Below are 18,370 nucleotides of genomic sequence, written 5' to 3' on the forward strand. Positions count from 1 at the left end.
TTTAAAGAGTTTTACCTGGGGTACTAGCATTTTGTGAAACTACTGGTTTTATATATTGTCCTTAACAGGTTTAGGAATTGGTATCTTTTATTCTACTTAGTTTCAGTATTTTCTCATTTTTTTAACACATTGCACTTGAAATGATTAATTTCTAAGTATTAAAATCAAAATCATAATGGAATTAAATAATGAAATTTCTCAGAGAGATTGTTTGAATTTTTTCCTCCTTAGGGAAAATTTGGAAAGTTTAAGAGGTATGTGGCCCATAGTGCACATGTCACAAATGTTCGCTGGACTTATGATGACAGCATGTTGGTTACCCTAGGAGGTACAGATATGTCTTTAATGGTGTGGACAAATGAGATGGAAGCCTATCGAGAAAAAAGGCCTTGTGATAGTGAAGAATCCGACATTGATTCTGAAGAAGATGGGGGTATGTTATTTTATAATACTTTAACAAAAATATAGGAAAAATTTAGCACAACTTAAGCTGTAGAAGTTAAATCAAGCAATAATAATGTTTGAATAATTGCAGTATTACTGTTTTTGGGCTGTTTAACATCAAAATCAGTTTTGTGACTCAAGAACAACAAGTTGGCATGTATTTATGACTTAGATACTATTTATCTACAAAGACTATCTTAATTTTAAATAAATACTGTTAAAGTAAATATTATTACACATCATATTTTAAAATTTTGATTTTCTTCTAATACCAGTTCATTATAGAAAATATATTTTGCCATAAAAATTAAACACAGCCTTCATAATTTGACCTCACAGATAACACCTTTTTTAACATTTGGAGTGTATCCTAAAATGTATGTAGCTAATATTTTTTAAGAAAAGTGTGGTCATATTGAACTTACTTTTTTTTTTTTAATTTTTTTTAGCTGCTTCTTCCTGTCCATTTTCATGAACTTATTTTTTAACCTGCTATTATTACTTAGTAATACTTGGAAAACATGATTACATATAAATATTCTACATCTTTTTTCTGATTGCATATTACTTCATAATTTGCTTATAACTAATTTATTTCATATTGTTGAACATCTTTGTATCTAGTTTATAAGATCATAATTGATCTCAGTTATTGCTTAAGAATAACTCGTGTATTTTAATGGTAGGCTATGACAGTGATGTTACAAGGGAGAATGAAATCAGTTACACCATCAGAGCCTTATCAACAAATATTCGCCCAATGTTTGGAATCAAGCCTCATTTACAACAAAAAGAACCCTCAGTTGATGAGAGGTAAGAATTTAGTTTAATATTATATGAAGAAAGAGATATTGGTGTTAAAAATTGAATTTGTTGTTTAAATGACTTTTTTACACAAACAAAGTAACAGTGATACTCTTGCTTTGTACAATTCACAGCACCTCTTAGAAATTATGTTTGTCTTTAAATACCTTTTGATGTCAGCCTGGGTGACATAGTGAGACCTTATCTCTATGGAAATATAAAAATAATCCAGGTGTAGTAGTGTGCGCTTTTAGGCCCAGCTACTTGAAAAGCTGAGGCAGGAGCATTGCTTGAGTCCAGGAAGGTGAGGTTGCAATGAGTTATGATGGCACCACTGCATTCCCATCTGGGTGTCAGATTGAGGCCCTGTCTCAAAAAAGACTCTATTGGTGGTAACACTGTCTGTTAACACTGGTGGTTTAGGGAATTATGCATATATATAAAGTTGGTATGATTAATCTTATTTGCTAACTTTTATAAATGTAGGTGATGGGTTTGGAGGAGATAATAAAAATTGAATCCAATACCAAGTACTTTTAAAGAAGTATGTGAGCAGAATTGTGATTCAATTTTGAAAAGGCATGCCTGTTCATGTGCCTTTATTCAAGCATAGCCAATCCTCTTTTCAAAAATTTTTCAAAAAGGTAGGCTGTCTTTAATGGGAATTATTGGTCTTAGTCTAGAATCAGCAAATAAAAAAATAAGGACATAGGCAAACGATTTTTTGAGGAGAGACCACTTTTTTTGGTGTTGGGGGGGCAGAGTTTTGTCCTTGTCACCCAGGCTGGAGTGCAATGGCGCAGTCTTGGCTCACTGCAACCTCCGCCTCCTGGGTTCAAGTGATTCTCCTGCCTCAACCTTCCAAGTAGCTGGGATTACAGGTATGTGACACCAAGCCCAGCTAATGTTTTTAGTAGAGATGGAGTTTCACCACATTGGTCAGACTGGTCTTGAACTCCTGACCTCAGGTGATCCACTTTGGCTTCCCAAAGTGCTGGGATTACAGGCGTGAGCAACCACACCTGACCAAGATAACTTTTTTAAAAATTATACTTTAAGTTCTGGGACACATGTACAGAATGTTTAGGTTTGTTACATAGGTATACACATGCTATGGTGGTTTGCTGCACCCATCAACCTGTCATCTACATTAAGTGTTTCTCCTAATGCTATCCCTCCCAAGTCCCCCATCCCCCAACACACCCTGGTATGTGATGTTCCCCTCCCTGTGTCCATGTGTTCTCTTTGTTCAGCTCCCACTTATGAGTGAGAACATGCAGTGTTTAGTTTTCTGTTCTTGTGTTAGTTGGCTGAGAATGATGGTTTTCAACTTCATCCATGTCCCTGCAAAGGACATGAACTCATCCTTTTTTATGGCTGCATAGTATTCTGTGGTGTATATGTGCCACATTTTCTTTATCCAGTCTATCATTGATGGGCATTTAGGTTGGTTCCAAGTCTTTGCTATTGTGAACAGTGCCACAATAAACATGTGTGCATGTATCTTTATAGTAGAATGATTTATAATCCTTTGGGTATATACCCAGTAATGGGATTGCTGGGGCAAATGCTATTTCTAATTCTAGATTCTCGAGGAATCACCACACTGTATTCCACAATGATTGAACTAATTTACACTCCCACCAACAATGTAAAAGTGTTCCTGTTCCTCCTCATCCTCTCCAGTATCTGTTGTTTCTTGACTTTTTAATGATCGCCATTCTAACTGGCATGAGATGGTATCTCATTGTGTTTTTGATTTGCGTTTCTCTAATGACCAGTGATGATTAGCTTTTTTTCATATGTTTCTTGGCCACATAAATGTCTGCTTTTGAGAAGTGTCTGTTTATATCCTTCACCCACTTTCTGATGAGGTTATTTAGTTTTTTCTTGTAAATTTGTTTGAGTTCTTTGTAGATTCTGGATATTGGCCCTTTGTCAGATAGATTGCAAAATTTTTCTCCCATTCTGTAGGTTGCCTGTTTACTCTGATGATAGTTCTTTTGCTGTATAGAAGGTTTTTAGTTTAAATAGATCTCATTTGTCAATTTTGGCTTTTGTTGCAATTGCTTTTGATGTTTTACTCATGAAGTCTTTGCCCATGCCTATGTCCTCAATAGTATTGCCTAGGTTTTCTTCTAGCATTTTTATGGTTTTAGGTCTTACATTTAAGTCTTTCATTCATCTTGAATTAATTTTTGTATAAAGTATAAGGAAGAGGCCTAGTTTCAGTATTCTGCATATGGCTAGCCAGTTTTCCCAACGTCATTTATTAAATAGGGATAATAAAATTTGATTGTTTTTGTCAGGTTTGTCAAAGATCAGATGGTTGTAGATGTGTGGCATTATTTCTGAGGCCTCTGTTCTGTTCCATTGATCTATATATCTGTTTTGGTACCAGTACCATGCTGTTTTGGTTACTGTAGCCTTGTAGTATGGTTTGAAGTCAGGTAGAGTGATGCCTACAGCTTTGTTATTTTTGCTTAGTATTGTCTTGGCTATACAGGCCTTTTTTTGTTATTGTTGTTCCATATGAAATTTAAAGTCGTTTTCTTCTAATTCTGTGAAGAAAGTCAATGGTGGCTTGATGGGGATAGCATTGAATATACTTTAAACCAACAAAGATCAAAAAAAGGCAAAGAAGGGCATTGCATAATGGTAAAGGGATCAGTGCAACAGAAAGTGCTAATCCTAAATATATATGTACCCAATACAGGAGCATCCAGATTCATAAGGCAAGTTATTAGAGACCTACAAAAAGACTTGGACTCCCACACAATAATAGTGGGAGACTTTAACACGCCATTGTCAATATTAGATCAATGAGACAGAAAATTAACAAGGATATTTAGCACTTCAACTTAGTTCTGTACCAAGTGGATCTAATAGACATCTACAGAACTCTCCATCCCACATCAACAGAATATACATTCTTCTCAGCACCACATCACACTTACTCCAATTGATCACATAATTGGAAGTAAAACACTCCTCAGCAAATGCAAAAGAGCAGAAATCATAACAGACCACAGTGCACTCAAATTAGAACTCAGGATTAAGAAACTCACTCAAAAAAAAAGAAAAGAAACTCAGAACCTCACAACTACATGGAAACTGAACAACCTGCTCCTGAATGACTACTGGGTAAATAACAAAATTAAGGCAGAAATAAGTAAGTTATTTGAAACCAATGAGAACAAAGACACAACGCACCAGAATCCCTGGGACACGGCTAAAGCAGTGTTTAGAGGGAAATTTATAACATTAAATGCCCACAGGAGAAAAAGCAGGAAAGATCTAAAATTGACAAACGAACATCAGAATTAAAAGAACTAGAGAAGCAAGAGCAAGCAAACAAATAATAACACATTTAAAAGCTAGCAGAAGATAAGAAATAACCAAGATCAGAGCATAACTGAAGGAGATAGACATGTGAAAAACTGTTTAAAAATCAGTAAATCCAGGATCTGTTTTTTTTTTTTTTTTTTGAAAGGTTAACAAAATAGACCACTAGCCAGAGTAATAAAGAAGTGGGAAGAATCAAATAGACACAATAAAAAATGATTATGGGGTTATTACTACTGATCCCACAGAAATAAAAACTATCATCAGAGAATACTATAAACACCTCTATACAAATAAACTAGAATATCTAGAATAAATGGATAAATTCCTGGACACATACTCTCCAAAGACTGAACCAGGAAGAAGTCAAATCCCTGAATAGACCAATAACAAAGTCTGATATTAAGGCAGTAATAGCCTCCAAACCAAAAAAAGCCCAAGACCAGATGGATTCACAGCCGAATTCTACCAGAAGTACAAAAAGGAGCTGGTACCATTCCTTCTGAAAACTATTTCAAACAATGGAAAAAAAGGGACTCCTCCCTAGCTCATTTTGTAAGGCCAGCATCATCCTGACACCAAAACCTGGCAGAGATACAAAAAAAAGAAAATTTTGGGCCAGTATCCCTGATGAACATCAATGCGAAAATCCTCAATAAAATACTGGCAAACTGAATCCAGCAGCATATCAAAAAGCTTATCCACCATGATCAAGTTGACTTCATCCCTGGGATGCAAGGCTGGTTTAACATATGCAAATCAACAAACATAATCCATCACACAAACAGAACCAGTGACAAAAACCACATGATTATCTCAATAGATGCAGAAAAGGCCATCGATAAAATTCAACACACCTTCATGCTAAAAACTCTCAATAAACTAGGTATTGTTGGAAAGTATCTCGAAATAATAAGCTATTTATGACAAATCCACAGCCAATATCATACTGAATGGGCAAAACCTGGAAGCATTCCCTTTGAAAACCAGCACAAGACAAGGATGCCCTCTCTCACACTCCTTTTCAACACAGTATTGAAAGTTCTGGCCTGGGCAATCAGGCAAGAGAAAGAAATGAAGAGTACTCAAATAGCAAGAGAGGAAGACAAATTGTCTCTGTTTGCAGATGCCATGATCGCGTATTTAGAAAACCCCATCGTATCAGCCCAAAATCTCCTTTAGCTGATAAGCAATGTCAGCAAAGTCTCAGGATACAAAATCAGTGTGCAAAAATCACAAGTATTCCTATACACCAATAATAGACAAGCAGAGAGCCAAATCATTAGTGAGCTCCCATTCACAATTGCTACAAAGAGAATACAATACCTAGGAATAAACTTAGAAGGGATGTGAAGGACCTCTTCAAGGAGAACTACAAACCACTTCTCAAGGAAACTAGAGGACACAAATGGAAGAACATTCCATGCTCATGGATAGGAATAATCAATATTGTGAAAATGGCCATACTGCCCAAAGTAAATTTAGAGATCACTTTTTAATAAAGTCTCTGAGCTAGATGACAGATTAAGAAACAAATTGTGAACCTGATGTTTTCAAAATTAAAGGTGGTAAACAATAAAAAGACATATGGGGCAGTGAATGCCATGGACTTCAGAAGCAAAGAGATTTTAAGAATGAAAAAGTAAAAGGTGTCCAGAAACAGCAGGAAGGAACAGAGGGAATGGGAGGTGGGAACAGCAGTGGGAGGTGGGAACAAGGCTGTGGTGAGGAAAACTTTGTTATGAGAAGTTAGTAAGAGTATTTGAGGGAGAAATTAAAAATAAAAGGGAATTCATTCACAGTTAAACATGATGTGTAGAAAATTCAGGCGTATTTGTGGTCGTTTAGGATTGTGCTGAAGAGTTTTAGAACTCAGCAAGATAGAAATGACAGGAAATTTATACAGGAAAGCTTTGGCAGAGGGATTTGAGTTTGCACCTGTGGGTTTTATATTTGGGGAAAGGGATGAAATTTAAGGTCAAAAACACATTTGTAATGAGGAGGGAGAAACTGAGAGATTTTGTGAATTAGCTGACCCCAGCATTGCCAGGGAAGTTCTAGGTGGAATGTTGAAGACACAGTGCCTCTTCAGCTCCTCTTCCAGGTGTCGTTTTCTGATGGTATACCTTGTATACCTCAGATCATAGAAATGGGAGGTCAGCTATGGAAAGGGGATGGAGAGTGATCATCCAGTTTTTCATTATGTATAAAGAGGCAAAGTATTAAATTAGGGGTATTTTTAAGCAAGCACAGTATACCATAATCTAAGTTCTTGTACAGAATTCCATGTTTGCAAGCAACTTGCTGGAATGCAGCATCATATATTCAGTGCAAAGGACATGAATTCTGGAGTCAGACAAATGGGTAAAATATTAATTTTTATCATTACCGGTTGTGGGACTTTGAAAAATTATTCATTCTTTCTGAACCTCAGTTTCCTCAGTGGCAAATGAACATTATAATCCTTAACTTATGGTGTATTTCAAGTTTTAAATGAAATAATGTAAATCAAGAATTTAGATAGTAGGTCTTCACCAATGACCCCTGTCCCTTGGAATGAAATACAAAGTAACCTGAGGAATACCTGGTAAATACTTAAACATTATTTCTGAAATTAAATATTCACAAAGCAATAAGCACTACATATATATTTATTTGAGAAATGCAGATAGGTATGCAAGTTGAATATTTAAATATTATAATTAGAATATTTGAAGTATAGTGCTTAATATGACTTAAGGAAAATTATGTCTCCTAAATAATGAAAAGTGAAAAATGTTCTTTGAGGAAGAAGGAACTCTAGACATTCCCACAAATTTCTTTCATTTGTTATATTAGTTTTTAAAAATATATGTCATTTATCGGGTAAGTTTGGTATGTCAGAAAATATGACCTAATTTTAATCTTGAGCCTGCTTTGTTCATGGTAAAACACTTAAATGTAAATTTCTGCCCATTGCTGAATTGAGGCGTGTTCTGACAGAAGGAAATATTTTACTCATGAAAAATGATTAACACTGTTATTGTTGTTAGGTTATGTATTCTGCAGCTAACTTTTTCAAAATAATTTTTGCAATTGTTTTGCATTTTGTTCTCAATTTACATTTCAACACTGCTAAATATTTTGAAAATGACAAGGTGTGGGGAGGGAGAGAGGGGTCTGTTGGCCCCCATGGTGAAGTCCAAGCACTGCTTTCTGCCTTAAAAAAAGAAAAAGAAAAGAAAAGGACAAGGCAGAAGTCGTCATTAATGTGACTTCATTTTCACAAAATGAAAAAAATCAAGGGAGATTAAAAATTAAGAGATTCATATCTCTTTTTACCAACTTAGAATATTTGTGAGGAGATAATATGGTTCATGATTTATTTAAATAATTGCTTTTTTAATATTAACATATATTACTGTCATAAATATGAAATAAAACACTTTAAATGCAAAACAGGCCAGATGCTATGGCTCATGCCTGCAATCTCAGCACTTTGGGAGGCTAAAGTGGGAGGACTGCTTGAGGCCAGGTGTTCAGCACCAGCCTGGGTAACACAGAAAGACTCCATTTCTATAAAAAATAGAAAAATTACCCAAGCATGGTAGTACATGCCTGTACCAGAAGGCTCCTACTCAGGAGGCTGAAGCAGAAGGATTGCTTCTGCCCAGTAGTTGGAGGCTGCAGTGAACAATGATTGCACACTTGTACTCCAGCCATGGCAACAGAGTGGGATCCTGTCTCTGGGAAAATAATATAAATAAAAAACTTTTAAAAACAATTAAATACTCATCAAATACCCACTTAAGGAAAAATGCTTCTGATGACAATAACCATTCTATTCTGTTGATATTCTTGTGGATTTTTTTTCTTTTTCTTTTTTAATAGATGTTTTTGTGTTGTTTTATTTTTTTGTTTTGTTTTGAGATGGAGTCTTGCTCTGTTATCCAGGCTGTAGTGCAGTGGCACAATCTTGGCTCACTACCACCTCCACCTCCTAGATTCAAATGATTCTCTTGCCTCAGCCTCCCAAGTAACTGGGATTACAGGCACATAACCACCACACCCAGTTAATTTTTGTATATTTAGTAGGGACAGGTTTTCACCTTGTTGACCTGGCTGGTCTCAAACTCCTGACCTCAAGTGATCCTCCCACCTCGGCCTCCTAAAGTGCTGGGATTACAGGTGTGAACCACTTTGCCTAGCCAATAAATGTTTTTGTAAAAACATTGTATATTTAAAGTAGTTCATTTTGGTCAAATTTATAATATTTGTGAATAAAGATATTTAAATCAGTGTGACATAAGTTAGACATTTTTATATTTTCTTAAAATTCTGTTGGCATGTTGCCTTTCTTCTGTTTGCTAAACTGGTCTATTCTATTCATCATCAATTTTTATGTTTTCCTACTTTTTTTCCCCTTGCTCCTTTTGAAGGCAGGGAGTAGTAAGGTAAGTGTTTTATTAAAGAAAATATTTTATTCAAAAATTTATTCTTTATTCTTTATAGTATTTTAAGGTTTTGATTTTTTTCTTATAAAACATTTAACTACATTTGTCAACAAAGCATTATAAAATGAAGTATGACAAATCCTATAAAAGAGTTGCATTTTTAGATACATTTGGTTACTATAAGGGTATTCGTTATGATAAATTGGTTTTACATGTAACTATACAAACTACTACAATGCAAATAAATAGTTTTAGTTTTTCCTTACATTTCAGAGCCTCAGAAAAACAAACTTAATCACACATATATTTAAGTGAAAGACCATTCAATTTTAAACCTGTTAATTTGATGTAATGCATGTTTAATCATTTAAAAAGATGAAAAGAAGGTAACTATGGTATTTGTATGTTCAATAAAATGATGTGTAAGAAAGGACTCTTTGGGATACTTTTATATTTACCTTTGGTGATAAGAAAATGTCTTGAAAGAGTTTCTCAAACAAGGCAATGTGGAAATGGCTGGTCTGTTTTAAATTTAAAAAAGGTTATCATGGCTGGGCACAGTGGCTCAGGCCTGTCATCGCGGCTCAGGCCTGTAATCTCAGCATTTTGGAAGGCCGAAGTGGGAGGACTGCTAGAGCCCAGGAGTTCAAGACCAACCTGGACAACGTAATGAGACCCTGTCTTTTCAAAAAATAAAAGTAAAAATAAATTGGCTGGATGTGGCGGCAGACCTGTGGTACCAGCTACTCAAGAGGCTGAGGTGAGAGGGTCTCTTGAGCCTTGGAGTTTGAGGCTGCAGTAAGCTGTGATTGCACCACTGCACTCTAGCCTGGGCAACAGCAAGAGCCTATTTTTGGGGCTGGGGGGAAGGTATTACTAGGAAAATGATGCTGGGATAAGGATGAAAACAGTGGACTTGAGACCAGATTATGCAGAAACTCAAATAATAGGCATCTGTTAATATTAGACAGCAGGAATCCATCATGTATTTTAAGCAGAGTGATGTGTACAAAGATATGAGTTCAGAGCATAACGCAATCTCTAAAATGGCCAATAAAAATCCTACGCTATTTTAACAGAAATAAAGCGCTTGTATCTAGCCTCACATTTGGAATAGCTTACTCAGTACTGATCTCTGCATTTTAAAGAAGACTTGGATAGTTTATAATGGGCTAGAAGAAAGCACAGGATGAAGGAAGGTTGGGAGGCCACTTCATATAAAGAATAATTAATTGACTAGGTGCAGTGGTTTATGCCTGTAATCCTGGCACTTTGGGATGCCAAGTTTGGAGAATCAGTTGAGGCCAGGAGTTAAAGATCAGCCTGGCCAATCTGGTGAGACATTGTCTCTATTTTAAAACTTTAAAATTTAGCCGGGTGTGGTGGTGTACACCTGTGAGCCCAGCTACTTGGGATGCTGAGGCAGGAGGATCTCTTGAGCATGGGAGGTCAAAGCTGCCGTGACCCATGATCTCACTACTGTACTCTAGCCTGGGTGACAAAGCAAGACCCTGTCTAAAAAAAAATTATTATTATTATTATTATTGGAATCTTATTTTAAAACTAAATGGAGATATTATTATCTTAGATATGAATAGCTCTCCCTGTCACAAGCAGTGTTTTGTTGTTGTTGCTGTTGCTGTTGTTGTTTTTGAGATCAAGTCTCGCTCTGTCACTAAGGCTGGAGTGCAATGGCATGATCTCGGCTCACTGCAACCTCCACTTCCCAGGTTCAAGGGAGCTGGGACTACAGGCATGCGCCACCACACCTGGCTAATTTCTTGTATCTTTAGTAGATATGGGGTTTCACCATGTTGGCCAGGCTGGTCTCGATCTCCTGACCATGTGATCCACCCACCTTGGCCTCCCAAAGTGCTGGGATTGACAGGGCGCGGTGGCTCACACCTGTAACCACATTGTGACCAGCACTCTGGGAGGTCGAGGCGGGTGGATCACATGGTCAGGAGTTTGAGACTAGCCTGGCCAACATGGTGAAACCCTCTCTCTACTAAAGATACAAAAAATTAGCCAGGCGTGGTGATGCATACCTGTAGTCCCAGCTACTCGGGAGGCTGAGGCAGGAAAATCCCTGGAACCCAGGAAGCGGAGGTTGCAGCGAGCCGAGATCATGCTCACTCCCCTCTGGGCAATAGGGCAAGACTCCATCTCAAGAAAAAACAAAAACAAAACACAAAAAAAGTGCTGGGATTACAGGCATGAGCTACCATGCCTGGCACAAACAGTGTTTATAGAGTTTAGATGACCAGGTGTCATCAATGGTAAACAAGGATGTCCTGGACATGTAAAGAAGGTTCCTGGTTTCAGTGGGAGAATGGATGAAGTGACTTTTGTGATTGTTTCCAATTTTGTTTTGATCATTATTCTATTAAGAGAGAGAGAAAAAAAACTTCTCAAAGATTACTTCTTTTACTAGCAAAATCCTAAATTCAGCATAGTCCCAAGTGACTAATTCTGCCTGCTTGGATTCACTGACTGGGGAACCCTCTTAGATCAGAATAGAGGTGGAACTTAGGCTCTTTAGACAATTTCCTTTAAAATATCTCCAGTGCAACCAGCTTTTTAAATTAACATTTTAGTGCCAGTGCCCATTCTTAAAGATAATCTTAAATGTTTTGTTTAATATGACTCTTGGCAATGAAAAAAAGAAAAAAAATGTTTTGTTTAAAATTCAGATTACATTGCAGAATAATAATGGCAAGCTTTAAAGTTCACAACATAAAATATATTAAATTCTCATTTTTTTCCTTTGTCACCATTCTTGTGATTGGAGTAACTTAAGCCTTGATAGAGTAACTTAAGCCTTTTTTTTTTTCCCCCTGAGACAGAGTCTCATTCTGTTGCCTAGGCTGAGTGCAGTAGTGTGATCACAGCTCACTGCAACCTTAACCTTCCAGGTCAAGTGATTCTCCCATATCAGCCTCCCAAGTAGCTGGGACTATAGGTGCATGTCACTAGGCCTGGTTAATTTTTTATTTTTTTTAGAGACGGGGTCTCACAGTGTTGCCCAGGTTGGTCTCAAACGCCTGGGCTCAAGCAATCCTCTTGCCTCTGCCTCCCAAAGTGCTTGGATTATAGGCGTGAACCACTGTGCCCAGCCTTAAGCCTTTTCTTATGTGCAGTAATCAACTAAAAACAACAGTCCTTTCATATATGTGACATAGTTTGTCTGCATTAAACTTGTTAAAATATTTTATTACAGGAGGTATTTTACTAGTGTTTTCAATTCAAATTTATGTTTTAATCTTTTTCCCTCTTCATCTGCTGCTGAAAAGAGGTTCCAGGTAATCCCTTCTTTGCTGTGTTTACAAAGCCTAATTTTGTATTTTTGTCATATTTTTATTTAGCATTAATGGGATACTATGTTACTTGGTGTTCTTTGCCGCTCTTCACAGTTTTGCACATCTTTTTCTTTTGGAATTGATATCACTGAATTGAACAGCATCTTAATTATTGGACTTCAACTGTATAAATAACTGCTTTACTGAAACTTTATCCATTCAACTTGTATAATTTTTTTAAGCTGTAGAATTTTATTTTAAGCAATGATATACTTTATATAAATGATCTTTATAAAATTAAAATGCTTAAATGATATTTATAAAAATTAAAATATGTTTAATTGTTACATAGGATTATATAGATAAAAATTACCTGTTTATTGTTTGGGTTACATTTAAAGCTGTCAGACAATAACACAGAATAAGGTTCACCAACAAAATTGACTTGGGGAAGAAAGCCAAGGTTATTGTTATTCTGGGAATCTTGTTTTAAAACAAGAAAACTAAATGGGAATATTATTATCTTGGATATGTATGGCTTTTTAAGTAGAAATGACCTCCCTGTCACAAGAAGAGGTTTTTTGTTTTGTTTTTTGGGGTTTTTTTTTTTTTTTTTGAGACAGAATCTCGCCCTTTTACTCAGGCTGGAGTGCAGTGGTGCCATCTTGGCTCACTGCAACTTCTGCCTCCCAAGTTCAAGCAATTCTCCTGCTGCAGCTTCCCAAGTAGCTGAAATTTTATATTATTCTTATTAATATTTATTAATGAAGTTAATATTAACTTCATTCTTTGAATATTAACTTCATTCTTTGAAATGGTCCTAGCAAAAATATTTTTGAATGTTAAATATGATAAATTATGTTTTATTTTTACTTGTGGACATCCAAAAAAGTATATGAAGAAGGTTTGAAACCAAAATTTCTATAATAACTTGAAAAATGGTTCATATCTTCTTGAAAAACATGTTTACTTTTTATGACACCAGTCATACTTATATATTTGACATGCTGCCTCATATTACATATTAACATCCCATTCATTTCTCTCTCTCTCTCTTTTTTTTTTTTGATACAGAGTGTTGCTCTGTTGCCCAGGCTGGAGTGCAGTGGTGCAGTCTCGGCTCACTGCAACCTCTGCCTCCCAGGTTCAAGTGATTCTCCTGCCTCAGCCTCCTGAGTGGCTGGGACTAAAAGGCACGTGCTACAACACTTGGCTAATTTTTGTATTTTTAGTAGAGATGACGTTTCACCATATTGTCCAGGCTGGTCTCTCACTCCTGACCTTGTGATCCACCCGCCTTGACCTCCCAAAGTGCTGGGATTACAGGTGTGACCCACTGCGCCTGACCAATCCCTATTGAATGTTTAAGACATAACACATGTACTTTTTATTGATGTATAACTTGACAACCATTTTGAAAATGCAAGTATATTTTATGCCTTTAATTTTATGAGACTTGTTCATAAATGTTGGAGTCTTTTACATGGGAAAGTTAATTTTTGTATCATTTCCTGATTTAGATGTTACCAATTGAATATTAACTTAAAATTTGGAAAGGGGTTGGTGCATGATTAATTTAAATTCAGTGTTCAGATTTTGAATAATGGCTGAGGTAAAAATAATAAACTAAATTTCATTTTTAAAAAAATTAAAGGTTCTAGAGAAGAAATTCTACATTTAAATAATTCAAAATGTGAACTCAATACACCTGTTGCAACATGGCACATTATAAATAGATCCCGAACAGAGCAGAGGGGCTAAATTTGACATTTGAGAGCTACTGTGTAAAGTTGATAAATTTTTAGTAAATAGAATAAGAGAAGATAAAGAGTTGGAAGCAATAATAATAGTAATTTCCTTTTACAGCATGTTGTGTGGTTTACAATGCTTTGTGACTATAAAATGTCTTCCTTGAGTAACCATCTGATGGCAATGCCATTAACCAGTACTAGGGACTTCAGCAGGTAGAGAAGATAAAGGACATGGAGAAACAGATTAGTACAAATTTGAACACAGATGTGATTTATGTTGCTAACAGTACGGAACATTCATAGAACTATTATGAAAATTGGCCGGGTGTGGTGGTTCATGCCTGTAATCCCAGCACTTTGAGAGGCCAAGGCAGGCGAATCACCTGAGGTCGGGAGTTCGAGACCAGCCTGAGCAACATGGAGAAATCCTGCCTCTACTGAAAATACAAAATTAGCTGGGCATGGTGGCACATGCCTGCTCAAGGAGAATCGCTTGAACCCAGGAGGTAGGGGTTGCAGTGAGCTGAGATAGTGCTATTGCACTCCAGCCTGGGCAACAAGAGCGAAACTCCATCTCAAAAAAGAAGAAGAAGAAAAAGAAATATTATGAAAATTCACTTTCAAGAAGGATGTATTGAATACCTGCCTTGTGAAGATACTCTGTTAGATACTTGAGAGCAGTAATCCAGGATTTGTCAATAATGCACCCATCAAGAAATATTTGAGTATATTAAATTAACATTTTCACATTTGTCTATAAACAATCTACTCTTGTGCTCTTATGTTATTTACATTATGACATGTACACTAAAGAAATTTAAAGTAAGACTGGGTGTGGTGGCTCACACCTGTAATCCCAGAACTTTGGGAGGCTGAGGCAGGTGGATCTCTTGAGGCTAGGAGTTCCAGACCAGCTTGGCCAACATGGTGAAACTCCTTCTCTATTAAAACTACAAGAATTAGCAAGGCTTGGTGGTACATGCCTGTAGTTCCAGCTACTGGGGAGGCTGAGGCACAAGAATTGCTTGAACCCGGGATGTGGAGGTTGCAGTGAGCTGAGATCGTGCCACTACACTCCAGCCTGGGTGACAGAGTGAAACTTGGTCTATAAAAAAACAAAAAACAAAAAACAAAAAAGAGAAGAGGCTGGGTGCAGTGGCTCACTCCTAATCCTGTAATCTCAGCACTTTGGGAGGCTGAGGTGGGTGGATCACCTGAGGTCAGGAGTTCAAGACCGGCCTGGCCAACATGGCGAAACCTCTACTAAAAAAGATACAAAAATTAGCTGGATGTGGTGGCGTACACCTGTAATCCCAACTACTCAGGAGGCTGAGGCAAGAGAATCGCTTGAACCCAGGAAGTGGAGGTTGCATTGAGCCAAGATCATGCCATTGCACTCCAGCATGGGCAACAGAGCAAGACTCCATTTCAAAATAGCATAAAATAAGATGAATAGAAGTTCTAATATTTTCTTTCTACCTTCCCACTTTAGAATCTCTCAAGATGTAGAAGGCAGTCTAGTGGACCACAGAATGAGGTCATCTTTGGGAAGGTGTGACAGACACTTCTCTGGGAGGGATGGTGTGAGAGAGTCAGTGAAGGCACTGAGTGCTGCATGCCTTTCCTCCTTCCCCCTTCTCTGTTGCAGGCCTCCGGTGAGCAGGGCCCCACCACAGCCAGAGAAACTCCAGACAAATAATGTAGGCAAGAAAAAGAGACCTATAGAGGTAAGGAAAACTCATTCTCCAGTGTCACTGAAAGGTATCCAGAGTTCCTTTTTATAAAACACCCAAGTCTTATCATTAGTTTTCATGAAAATTAGTCTATTAAGTACTCTTTTTGTTTGACTTAATTCTTACCTAAATCTGAGTTTTGGATTGATATTCTCTGTTTCTCTTAAATTTTTAAATTAGTCTTCCTTTTACTTTTCTGTGAATAATGCCCTAATTGAACTGTATCTCAGAGAACTCCTAAAGCTAAATATGTGTGAATGATCTTTTGCTTATAGAAGCACAGACACCTTGGCAGTATCTAATACTTAGTGGCTTCAATTTGTAAAATAAAGATTACATACTTTTACCAAATCAGAAATGTTGACCCTATGTGATATATTCACTGTATAGGGTTCATAAAGACTATTTCTCCTTCTGTCTCTGCTTTCAACCAAAGTAACCTTCCGTAATAATTGAGGAAGAAGAAAGATTCTCCAAGCATTTCATAATACCAGTGTCAGCAGCAAACAAGCAAACTCTGCTAAATCAAACATAAACAAGGTGTAAAGCTGTGCAATGCTGATTGCTGCAGCTCCTTCCCCAACCTAGTTCTACAAGGTCAATGAAATGTACTTTTCAGTTGCAGAATTATCTGCCAGAACTTTAGCATGAATTGTCAGAGACAGTATACTTAGTTTTTGCCCACCAGTGATGAATGTACTGTTTGGATTCTTCAAAGTATGTGACTTGGACATAATTTATCCTGAATCATGTAGGTATATCAGATGTTTTGATTAACAGTGAGCATAAAATTTTTTTTCTTTTGAGCACAAAAGAAAAAAAAACAGATTTGGGGATAGATTCCCCCTGGGGATGCAAAAATCCACAGGTGCTCAAGTGCCTTATATAAAACGGCATAGTCATTTGCATATAACCTATGCATATCCTCCTGTATATTCTAAACCATCTGTAGATTACTTATAATACCTAATACAATGTAAATGCTGTATAAATATTTATAGTTTCTATATAAAAATGTTATAATGTTTTTTAAATACATTATTTTTTATTTTTCCCCCAAATATTTTCTCTCTGAAATTAGTTGAATTCTTGAATATGGAGGGTCAACTGCACCTCAATGTTTGTGAAATCTTAAGAACTAAAGTTCTGGGAATCAAACTACCTTGTGATTCCATTTTCCTTTTTATAACTTTATGTAGAACAGTATAGAATATATGTTTAAGCCGCCCAAAACAGGTTATATAAAGAAGTATGACTAGCTTAATTGTGTATATGAAGTTTTTAAAATATCAAAAATGCATACTCTGTTTTGTCTCCAGACACTAGCATTATGTATACAGGAAACAATGGTGAACATTTAGACATGATAAAGAATACAATGTTTTTATTATTATCATCATTATAGGACCTTGTGTTGGAGCTTGTTTTTGGTTATCGAGGCAGAGACTGTAGGAATAATGTTCACTACTTAAATGATGGAGATGATATAATTTATCACACTGCATCCATTGGAATTCTGCACAATGTTGCTACAGGTACGAAACCCTGATTCTCCAGCTAACTGCTCTGAACTTATTTTCCACCTCTTCATTTTACTTGCACAAATCTTTTATTCCCTTCTGCATGAACTGCTGTCGCAGTCTTACAAGGTCTCTTCACTGTCGATACTACCAGATGAATCACATTACACTTCTTTGATCAAAAAACTTCAGTTCCTTCTGGACAAGGTGGCTCATGCCTGTAATCCCAGCATTTTGGGAGGCTGAGATGGGCAGATCACTTGAGGCCAGGAGTTTGAAACCAACCTGGCCAACACAGCAGAACCCCATATCTACTAAAAATACAAAAAATTAGCTAGGCATGATGGCACACACCTGTAATCCAAGCCACTTGGGAGGGTGAGGCATGAGAATCACTTGAACTGGGGAAGTGGAGGTTGCGATGAGCCAAGATCGCGCCACTGCACTCCACCCTGGGCAACAGAGTGAGACTGTCTCAAAAATAAACAAAAACAGATTTCAGTTCCTCCCCCACTGACTTCAGAACAAATATAAAATATGACTCAATATGGCCCAAATTATTAAATGGAAAATTACTACTGGTTTCTGTGTGACCCTGGTGAATCTTCTTTGAGAAACCAAAACAGAAGGATCATGGGCTGGCACTCAAAATCCTCCCTAACTCTAGTCCCAAGCTGCCTTTCCAGCCATGTTACTCATCTTTCTTCTTCATGGGCCTACACTTCAGCCAAATGAGCCATTTATATGCATACACAACACTTTCCTGCCTTTATGCCTTTGCTTAAAGTGTTCCTCTGCCTAGAATGCCCTTCCCCACTAACTTTTACATTTGTAAAACCTGTCTGGGTCGGTCCAGGAGTACCATATTCCCTTGATGAGATTAATCTTTTCTGCTTTGAATTCCCATAGCATTTTGATCCCAACTCTCTTGTGACACTTCGAACATTCAGCCTTGTACTGTATTGTTTATCCCTTTTACTGGTCTGTACCATTAAAGAATTCTGAATCAATTTTCTATCCTTATGATGCTGTATACATAGT

At 36.9% G+C, this 18,370-nt stretch overlaps 1 protein-coding gene across 12 annotated transcripts in view; it reads left to right on the forward strand.

Annotated features, from left to right (window-relative positions):
- Positions 1 to 18,370, forward strand: part of EML5 (EMAP like 5) — a 189,317-nt gene that overhangs the window by 144,173 nt on the left and 26,774 nt on the right. For 8 of the 12 annotated variants that reach the window (XM_039468793.2, XM_039468795.2, XM_074392842.1 and 5 more), the window contains exons 26-29: positions 232 to 433; positions 1,131 to 1,257; positions 15,725 to 15,803; positions 17,215 to 17,344. In XM_039468793.2, the coding sequence (XP_039324727.1) occupies positions 232 to 433; positions 1,131 to 1,257; positions 15,725 to 15,803; positions 17,215 to 17,344 (538 nt within the window). Of the gene's footprint in view, positions 1 to 231; positions 434 to 1,130; positions 1,258 to 9,011; positions 9,027 to 9,567; positions 10,815 to 12,319; positions 12,329 to 15,724; positions 15,804 to 17,214; positions 17,345 to 18,370 lie in introns of those variants that run through there. The other 4 variants (XM_039468792.2, XM_074392848.1, XM_074392849.1 and 1 more) reach the window with 4 other exon arrangements.

The sequence above is a fragment of the Saimiri boliviensis genome, chromosome 2 (genome assembly GCF_048565385.1).
Source record: "Saimiri boliviensis isolate mSaiBol1 chromosome 2, mSaiBol1.pri, whole genome shotgun sequence".
Classification (NCBI taxonomy): Eukaryota; Metazoa; Chordata; class Mammalia; order Primates; family Cebidae; genus Saimiri; species Saimiri boliviensis.